At 46.0% G+C, this 9,166-nt stretch overlaps 2 protein-coding genes across 2 annotated transcripts in view; one reads left to right on the forward strand and one right to left on the reverse strand.

Moving 5' to 3' along the window:
- Nucleotides 1-8,434, forward strand: part of Pmar_PMAR011821 (hypothetical protein) — a gene marked incomplete at both ends in the record, with an annotated part of 9,577 nt that extends 1,143 nt beyond the window's left edge. The window contains 33 exons of the mRNA XM_002773912.1: nt 27-62; nt 464-545; nt 1,001-1,080; nt 1,173-1,292; nt 1,778-1,857; nt 1,911-2,032; nt 2,101-2,207; nt 2,549-2,647; nt 2,786-2,928; nt 3,080-3,198; nt 3,254-3,368; nt 3,417-3,501; nt 3,573-3,633; nt 3,688-3,746; nt 3,804-3,904; nt 3,963-4,029; nt 4,077-4,196; nt 4,278-4,343; nt 4,582-4,697; nt 5,472-5,517; nt 5,580-5,679; nt 5,738-5,934; nt 6,044-6,172; nt 6,227-6,340; nt 6,433-6,530; nt 6,879-7,007; nt 7,062-7,176; nt 7,228-7,353; nt 7,431-7,566; nt 7,601-7,758; nt 7,802-7,893; nt 7,942-8,107; nt 8,156-8,434. Of these exons, the coding sequence (XP_002773958.1) occupies nt 27-62; nt 464-545; nt 1,001-1,080; nt 1,173-1,292; nt 1,778-1,857; nt 1,911-2,032; nt 2,101-2,207; nt 2,549-2,647; nt 2,786-2,928; nt 3,080-3,198; nt 3,254-3,368; nt 3,417-3,501; nt 3,573-3,633; nt 3,688-3,746; nt 3,804-3,904; nt 3,963-4,029; nt 4,077-4,196; nt 4,278-4,343; nt 4,582-4,697; nt 5,472-5,517; nt 5,580-5,679; nt 5,738-5,934; nt 6,044-6,172; nt 6,227-6,340; nt 6,433-6,530; nt 6,879-7,007; nt 7,062-7,176; nt 7,228-7,353; nt 7,431-7,566; nt 7,601-7,758; nt 7,802-7,893; nt 7,942-8,107; nt 8,156-8,434 (3,663 nt within the window). The remainder of the gene's footprint in view (nt 1-26; nt 63-463; nt 546-1,000; nt 1,081-1,172; nt 1,293-1,777; nt 1,858-1,910; nt 2,033-2,100; nt 2,208-2,548; nt 2,648-2,785; nt 2,929-3,079; nt 3,199-3,253; nt 3,369-3,416; nt 3,502-3,572; nt 3,634-3,687; nt 3,747-3,803; nt 3,905-3,962; nt 4,030-4,076; nt 4,197-4,277; nt 4,344-4,581; nt 4,698-5,471; nt 5,518-5,579; nt 5,680-5,737; nt 5,935-6,043; nt 6,173-6,226; nt 6,341-6,432; nt 6,531-6,878; nt 7,008-7,061; nt 7,177-7,227; nt 7,354-7,430; nt 7,567-7,600; nt 7,759-7,801; nt 7,894-7,941; nt 8,108-8,155) is intronic.
- Nucleotides 8,435-8,582: 148 nt separating this feature from the next.
- The window catches only part of Pmar_PMAR011822 (hypothetical protein), a gene marked incomplete at both ends in the record, with an annotated part of 1,024 nt that continues 440 nt past the window's right edge, over nt 8,583-9,166 (reverse strand). The window contains one exon of the mRNA XM_002773913.1: nt 8,583-9,080. Within this exon, the coding sequence (XP_002773959.1) occupies nt 8,583-9,080 (498 nt within the window). The remainder of the gene's footprint in view (nt 9,081-9,166) is intronic.

Consider the following 9,166-nt stretch of genomic DNA (forward strand, 5'->3'; position numbering starts at 1 on the left):
AAGTTCCCAGCACTTGAATCTATTAGGTCACCGCCGCTAACGGCCGGACCTTTTATTTTAAGGTGAGTTTGATAAAAATGGCGGAGCGAAGCGAGAAAAGGATTTGAGTTTTACAGTGTGGAGAAATATGCACATGGTGAATTAGGTGTGTTGGTGGCAATATGAAAATTTTGAGAAAGTCTTGTTGATTTTTGTACACTTTTGCCGAAGTTTACGCGTAAATTTCTATAATTAGTGTGGAAACTTTTGAGAAAATCAAACACATATTTCTCCAGCACTGGAATTTGAATCGACCGTATTTGTGGTTGGGGTTTATGGATGGAGTTTCACCCTAGTGATATGAAAAACACCAGTGAGAAATATATTTTACGACTACTGAATATCGCGAATATCGCTTTTTTTCACGGAGTATTACGCCACTTCACGTAAAACGGGTGAGACTTCAATGTTGTTGTTTTTGTAGTTGTTGGTATTCCCCCACGGCAATCGTCCACGTGCACCGGTGTATGTTGCTGCATACGTGGAGTGTCAGGAAAGGGAGGAAGGTAGTAGTAATAGTAGTAGTAGTAGTAGTAGTAGTAGTGGTGGTGGTGGTAGTAGTAGTAGTAGTAGTAGTAGTAGTAGTAGTAGTAGTAGTAGTAGTAGTGGTAGTAGTAGTAGTAGTGGTAGTAGTAGTAGTAGGGTAGAAGTATTTTTAATTCTATGTGTTCTCGTGGCGTTGTGTAATTTCGTGGCGCAGTGACGAATTTTGCCAATACTGTGAAAACAGGAAGATTAATACAACCTATTGATACCATCTATTTTTGAGGTTAAGTATGAATATTTTCCGAGGCATCATCGTCGAGTACATCGAAAGTATTGTCATGGATGATATGAAAAACATTAGTGAAGAATACATTTCACGACAACTGCATATCACCGCGAATATCGGGTTTTTCACTTCGCGTAAAACGGGTCGTGAAACTCTGAGAATTGTAGTTGTTAATTTTTTTGCGCTCAGGAATGGACCCGCGATTCGTTTTTAGTAATGTGAAATTCCAGATAATAGTGATCAACCAGAAGGATTATCGAAAGTCGATCGTAAGTTGCCAGGGGAAGGCGGAGCGAAGCGATTTTTGTATTTTTCGACTCTGATTAGTGGTTGGAAGCATTGTTGTGTTTTGGTATCGCAGGTAAAAGCTGATACGCATAGTTTCTGCAAGGCTGAGATAGATAGAGGCTGGCACGACCTTGTTGCGGTTGAGAGAGTATTGGACCCTAAGGAGGGGTGGCTTGATAAGGATGGATGTTTGGTGAGGGAAAGGGCACTGTGAGGGAGGATAGTCGTTCGAATTCATTGCTATATGAATAGTATATTATGAATGTATATTCACTGTAGATATTATAATGGAGTTTCACCCTAGTGATATCGAAAACACTAGTGAAAAATATCCTTGACGACTACTGCATATCACCGCGAATATCGCGTTTTTCACCAAATTTTACGCCACTTCGCGTAAAACGGGTCGTGAAACCCTGAAAATAGAGGTATTAGTATACTCAGGCATTGTATTGAAGTCCAGTTTATATATTAGTTTATTTTATGCCCACTGTTCGATATGCATATGCGAGGTTGGCGATAGGCTAGCAGGACTAACGTGAAGTGTTAGTGCCAGTAGTTTCTCATCAAAGGGTTTCTATATGGTCTGGTGAGAGATTTGTGAGTGTGTGGGAATTGAACCTGGGTTGGCAGTATGACAGGGTGACATTATAACGACTAGGCTAAATTGATGTGTAGGTGATGAGGGCGTCGGCTTATGCTAGACAGGCGGAGACTGTGTTGGGCAATGGCACAGACAGGGAAAGAGGAGGCACTGGGTAAGGATGATGCAATCTTGCAATCTTGCAATCTTGCATTTCCTCAACGCCAGGTTTGTCGGTCTACGTAACCATGGAGCGACTTGTTATCTGAACGGCTTGTTGCAGTCGCTTTATCATTTGGGACGATTTAGGGAAATTGTATATTCGGTGGATCCGAGGGCTGAGCGGGAACGTAAGATACTCTTTTGCGCGCGCACAGGGAAGATTTTGGGCATGCGTGCACGTATCTTTGGTGGTTAGGATTGCTGGCTGAGGATGAGCTTGCTGGTGGTGACGGTGGTGACAGTTTGGCGTGTATGAGTCCGTCGGGGGGCGGTCGACTTAGTTTGCCGATAGCTCTGCAGAAGGTGAGAGATCTTGTGGAGTTGTTGGACATGTATGACAGAGAGTGAACATAGGGATGGTTGATTGGGTGCTTTATTGTGAATTTTTCCGTGAATTTTTTTTTCGAAAAAAGTGGGAAAATTTTGTCGAAAATTTGAGTGAGATCATTGGATGAATGAGATGGTACAACTATGTGATGAGAAAAAAATATCATTTTTATTGGAGATCTCTGCAGTGGAATTGGACTTAAGGTGATGAGATAAAATTTTCCTTTGGAGGTTATTATTTTCCCAAAAAAACGGGAAAAATTATTTTTTCCTTTTTTTACGTTGAGTGGAGAGGTAATCGTCTGAGCTGATTTTAGGTATTTTTGGATCTCCAAACGTCGGATGTTCCCGTAACGTGTCGGGACCTCATTCGGGCCTTTGGGTGGGATTCCATGGATGCTTTTACTCAACATGATGTAGTAATGGGAAGGGCGTATCTTAGGTTGCTGCTAGTTGGATACGGATGAGGTTGGTATTACGTTATTTTTAATAGTGGTGGTGAAAGTGCCTCGGCCTGGGATCGAACCGGGGATCTTTGGATTACCCACATTCAGGCTCAAGAGTTGGAGCGGTTGTTATGTGATAAGCTTGAGGAGAAGCTGAGAGGCACTGCGGTCGACGGCGCGATTGAGCAGTTATTCGAGGGGGAGTTGGAGAACTTCATTGAATGTGTTGATATCAGCTACTCCAGTCGAAGGTAGGGGATGGAAATTTTGTGGAAAAATTTCGGAAAAGTTTTAGGGCATCAGTGAGGTTTCGGCTGCTAGAAAAAATTAATTTTTGATATTTACGTTTTTTTTTCGGAAAAAATCGCGGAATTTTCTGAAAATTTATAAATTTTTTGTCAGATTGGAACCTTTCTATGATCTTTCTTTGAATGTGGCGGGCTTGAAAACTTTGGAAGATTCCCTACTCGATTTTACCCAAGTGGAAATGCTGGAAGGGGAAAACGCTTACGAGGCGGAAGGTAGTAGAAAGGGAGGTGGGAGGATTTGATCCGGGGACCTCTGGGTTGTAAGCAGGTCGCGGCAAGCAGCGCGCCCGCAAGGGTATTCGATTCACTAAATTTCCGCCGGTGTTGAACATCCAATTGAAAAGATTCAATTTTGATTTCGAGCGGATGGACATGGTGAAGCTGTAAGAATATCTGTTGGTATAATCGATCACGCGATCGATTTTGTTCAGGCATGATCGTTTTGAATTCCCAACTCGTTTGAATGTGGATAACCTCTTGCCGGGGACGGGAGATTATATTCTTCACACAGTTTTGGTAAGTGCGGTACCGCACTCGGAAGAATCTTTTTCCCCGTGAGATGCACGGTTGAACCTTGGATACGTCAGGTTCATTCTGGTGAGGTTAATTCGGGGCATTATTATGCGTTCATCCGACCCAAAGGAGAAGGTAGGGTTACTTCTGCGTATGAAAAAGCGCGCGCCCTGATGATCGATTTGGTAGGTAGTGACTGGTTTCGCTTTGACGACGATTCTGTGACCAGAGTGTCGGAATATGCTGCGGTGAGTGGAAGTCGGCGAAGCGAAACGATTTTTGTTTCATGAATTTTCATGCTTTAGGTTGAAGACAATTTTGGAGGGGAAGATGTTGTTCCGTGTGACTATTTGACGAGAGGCTTGCGATCGTCTGCGGAGGTTAAGCGGCAGAGGATTTACAGCGCGTAATCGAAAGGGCGTGGGTTCGATCCCTGGTGAGGGCATTTTTCGATATTTTTTCAGCTATTTGTTGGTGTATGTGAAGGAGTCGGAGTCGGGAAAGGTGCTTACGAACCCTTCTTATGAGACAGTAGTATCTTAGGTTGCTCTTGGCAAGATACGGATTAGGTCCGTTAGGTGAAAGCCCGGCTCGAGCTCGAGTCGAAGCGAGTGGACGATAGGAAGCGCGAAAGGCAGGCGGCGGCGATGCATGTAAACGTCAGAATTGTGACGTCAGCGGATCTTAAACAGGGAGAAGTAGCAAAGTGGGCGAAAAAATCCGATTGTGGGAGAAGATTACCCGTGAATGTTTGAACGATTTAAATGCTCTCTCCTTAGGGTTTTGGCATGCCTCCTATTGCAGACGCTGCCGGGACTACAATACAGATGCTCAGAACAGCAGAGGTACGATTCCTGGTGGGGCAGTTTCAAAGTATTTTGATTTTTTTCCATTGAAATTCATAATTCTATTGATTTTTTCTTTTCTTAGCAGTGTTAGAGGAATATATGTTCGCTTCCCTCAGCTGCTGAGCTCAGGAATTGACTCACTATAGTAGTTTACATACAAATTTGAGTAGAAGCGTACAGAAACCAACAAGAATCTCCCGAAAATTTTCATATTGTTACCACCAGTGTCTTTCAGTTGCATCAAATTGCCGAGGGGGTTGCTGAAGCTCTGAAGAAGACTGGCGATGGTCAGACGGATTTGGACCCGAACGAACTTGGCTTGGCTTACCTGAGACGACGTCGTCTGGAAGGGTAAATAATGGGAAAAAATTTCCGCGAAAATTTCAGAATTTTTCCGGATGATGTAGGAGAAAATGAGGAAAATTTTGGTCATTTGTGTGTTATGGGAAAAACTGGTCGAAATAATATTGGAAAATATCTTTGAATTTTCTATTCTTCCGCGTGCGCGGAGGAAGGTCATTCGTGAGTCTTCTGCATTTTCGCAAATTTTCGCAAATTTTCGCAATTTTTGCGCGATTTTTTTCGCGAATTTTTGGTGCTAGGAGTTGAACCCGCGTCCTTTCAGAACGACGGAAATGGACTGGTCTCAGCTGAAAAGCGATATGGTGGTATCAGAAAACGCTGAGGAGGATAGCACGGGAGCAGCTGATTGGAATATGTATTCGGCCGATGCTCCTCCTAGTGGTGACCGTTACCACCTACATCGAAACGGCGGTGGCGGTGGGGGGCGTGGCAAAGCGGGGAGGACGTTAGATTCTCTACTTAATGATGCGTAATGCTATGGGAAGGAGTATGCAGCGGAGCGATGAGCTATGCGCATGCGTGCAACGGAAATAGGAACGAAATTATCGAGCACTGGTCAATGAGCAGCGTGGGAGAATATGCATGTGGTCGGCTGCATGTGTTGGTGATTGTATGGAAATTCTGAAAAAAATTTGGGAATTTATTGTTGAGGAAAGCGAAGAAATATGGTAGCGTTATTATTGAGATAATCGCCGTCTAGAGTGTTTTTCGGGAAAGTGGGAAAATTTTGGGAAGTTTTTTTTATTTTCTTATGTGTTGTAGGTTTAAGAAGGTGGTAGTTGGCAAAGGGACGGTGGAAGGAAAGGAAGTAGCCGACATAACGGTATCGTTGAGGGCGTTTTTGAATTTTGTCGCGCAGCGGTCATGAAGATACTCGCTGTGCCGAGCCATACGCTGGCTGCCCATAAACGTCTGCATATTGGCCGGTCAAAGCCTGAACGCGTGGGAGAGATAATTGAGAAGAACCAAGGTAGTTTTAGGGGGGAGGTTTAGCGGAGCGAAGCGATTTTTGTATGGTAACTTTGTAGGGACATTGGTGATAGTGAAATACTACTGCCCTGAGACTCACGCGGTGGTCCAAATTGGCGCCGACTACTTGTCGCTAGCGGCTGTCTCGGGGGCTCCTCCCACGATACGGTCATCGCTTGGCACGAGGGTGATTGATATGCTGGAGAATGCTGGGTTGAAGGGATCAGGAAAGGTGGATGATAATATACTGGCTAAGGTGAGGCGGAGCGAAGTGATTTTCGTTATGCAATTTTCGTCGATTATTCGTTGTGGATGGCTGGGCTAGGGTTGGTTGTTTTTTAGCGGAGCGGAGTTTATTTTTGTAGTTTGTATCTTCGTGGGTGGAGACGACTCCGTCTGAGGGTGAAGGGACGATTTTGTGTTATGAGGAGGCGGAGCGACGCACTGGAATGACCTCTGTTAAAGTGGATGACTCCCGAGAGCTGTCGAATTTAGTAAGCATGTTGGATGTGAGTAGCGCTCGCCCTGGTGATCGATTATGATATCAGGTGTCTGTTTGTAATGGTGTGGTACCGGTATTGGTGCTGCAGTATTATGATGGGCCGATGCCGCCGATTCCCGCGGTGCCCGACCCGACGGTGATGGAAGTTCCGACGATCAACGTGAGAAAATTATTTTATTGTATTATAAGTTTTTGTTCAATTTTCATAAAGCGAGGAAAAGTTGGTTAAATTGTCATTTTTCGTTTTTGAAGATACTCACAGCTTCGGACTGCTTTTCGAGTATCGTCAACAAGGTGGTGGTGACGGTCCATTTGGACAATCCGTCGGAGGAAGTGAGCATTGACGGAATGTAAGGGAAGGGGAGTCGCACGTTGGGAATCCTATAATCTTTCCGGAAGGGAACACATTTTTCAAAGGGAGTTGCAGTTTCCCATCACATTAGGAATTTCTCCCCATTGTTATCGAATCTTGTGGGATGTTATTTGTCAAAGCTGAATGGGCCATTGGTTGCGTGTTGGTAGATGCTCTCACGATAGTTGGGATCGGCCTTTCTCACGTGGAACGGATAATGCGGCGAGTGGAGGAAACCTGTCGTCGGCAGCAATCTCAGCACAGTAAGTTGTGGTAGAAAACTTTAATCGATTTTCGGGAATTTTTGAGTGATTTTCGGGAATATTTCCAAAAATTTGTCGTTCAGTTCGTCACCAGTGGCGACTATTGCCGCGCACGGTTTGCCGCATCCGACTGAGTCGTTGGAGATGGATTTGAGATGGAGTCTCGGGCAAGTTACTCTAGCGGTTAGGGAAGCATTCAACATTGATGCTGAGTAAGGTTGTGGGTTCGATCCCTGGCGAGGACATTTCAGAAATATTTTTTTCAGTCAATCGGTGCTTCTTACGGCTGGAGGGTTGCCCCCAGCGGCGTGTGGTGAAGGGTTCCTCAACAACGGTCCTGAGGCGGCTTGTTCGTTTCTGGGTACTCATCAGAGATTTTTCGTAGGTGGAGGGCGTGGGAATAGAACTCGTGCGGATTTGGATCGGTCTTAGACGTCAATGGACGACAGCAGCTCGGCCATTCACGCTGCGGAATCGCACGAGAAGTTTTCGTATCTGCAATGGGGACAGCCGCCCATGCATGAGTGGACCATGCAAGCAGTCGCTGTCCCGAAGAGGGTTGTTGAGAATCCGAATGGATGTGCATGCGTACGAATCCATACCACTCCATCCGCACATCGTAGCATCCATGTTAGGTTCGGTTCTTCGACGAGCATGTGAGAGAGGTGGCCAACGGCCTCATAACGGTGGTGCCGGCCTCGGAGTATTACCCGTCACCATCGAAGGTGGAAGAAGAGGAGGAAGAAGCCAGAGGTATCAAGAATGTTGCAGGTTCGATCCCGGCACCTTGCAGTTCTCCCACCAGATATCAGGCCAAGCTTAACAGTCGATCAACTCTGGCAGCATCTTGTTGATGAGAACCCGGCCTTCGTCAGCGATTGCCGAAAGGCCGGTGTTATCCACGAAGATGAATGTGATGCTAACGCTGTACCAGTGAGGATGGTGGTAGCCGATAAGTCGGAGGTACGAATCCCACGGCCTGCATTTTTCGGCATTTTAATGACAGGTTGTGGAGGTCTATGGCGCCGAGGACAACATCTTCCATGAGCTGCAGCGATATAGTACTGCACAGAATAAGCTCACGAACGTTTTCTTTGAGTAGTGGATAATTTCGTGGCGCGCGGTAGTTTATTGTTACCTTATCAGCTACATTCGTTTGGAAAGAGACGACGATGATTGTCGGGCGAAGATTATGACCCCTCACGCTCCTGTTGAGGATGGGCAGCCTTTGACCGTTTATGTGCAGCATTTTGACCGCGGCACTCAAGGGGGAATGTATTTCGGATTCCCAACACTCGTAAAGATCATCGTGGTAGGTGGAGTTTATGCAACCAACACGACTGCAATTGATTTCGGTCAGGGCCAAACGACGGGTGCGGAGTTGAAGGAAAAGATTCGTCAGAAGCTCGTTGTCCCCGAGCATGTGATGAATCGATGGTGGATGGTGGCCCATTCGAAGCGTTCAAACAACGCCAGTCGACATCAGTTAATCCGTCCAGAAGAAATCATCACTAAGGACCTCGTCGGTTACGATGCTGATGACTTCGCTGTGAGTTTGGAACATCCCCATCCTCATCCACCAACTCGACTACCTGGGTCGAGAAATGGATCGCGGTATCGACCTTTGACCATCAAGTGATTGTGGTAGCGACAGTAGCATAAAATACTGTTTAACTTTTCTGTGATGTAAAAGTTGTTGTGTTATTGAGTGTCGTAACCACTACTAAAGAACGCAAGAGCAGAGATGAGAAGTAGCGATAAGGACAACGATGCTAATAGTAGCATAACTAAGCCCGTTGTTGGCTCCTCTGCCGTTCTTGAGCGGCGGCGGCCGCAGCAGCAGCAGCTTGCATTGCTTTCTGTTGATGTTTGGCTGCTGACGTTTCCGGCATATAGAGATCGAAATTGGTCTGTAGGGGGAAGGTAACAGAGGCGGCCATGAGTTGATGCTGATGGTCTGTGGCGGTTAAGAACTCGTGTGTATCAATAGCCGCTGCGGAACCACTCCAAAGCCGATTCTTCCACGATGAGGGGTCAAAGTAGACATACTGGGAAGCCGCATCAAGTTTAGGGTTGCGCCCTGCGCCGTCGGCGGCAGCATCGATGTCTTCTTGAGTGGCCACTCTAAACCACAACTGGAGCTTGTTTTGATATCTCCAACCGCGCGAGTGCAACTCCATGGCGGCCACGGCCTGCATCTGGTCGCCGACTAGAACGTGGAAGATGTAGAAAAGCGTTTCTGTTTGGTATTGCTTGGGATGACTAGCCTTAACAGCGAAACGAAACTGATGAAAAGATCGTTAAAACGAGCCAGAGGGTATCGTCTTACTCCTGATACGTTCTGGTCGTTCTGATCACCATTGCCGCCGAC

Source organism: Perkinsus marinus (genome assembly GCF_000006405.1).
Source record: "Perkinsus marinus ATCC 50983 genomic scaffold scf_1104296958712, whole genome shotgun sequence".
Taxonomy (NCBI): Eukaryota; Perkinsozoa; order Perkinsida; family Perkinsidae; genus Perkinsus; species Perkinsus marinus.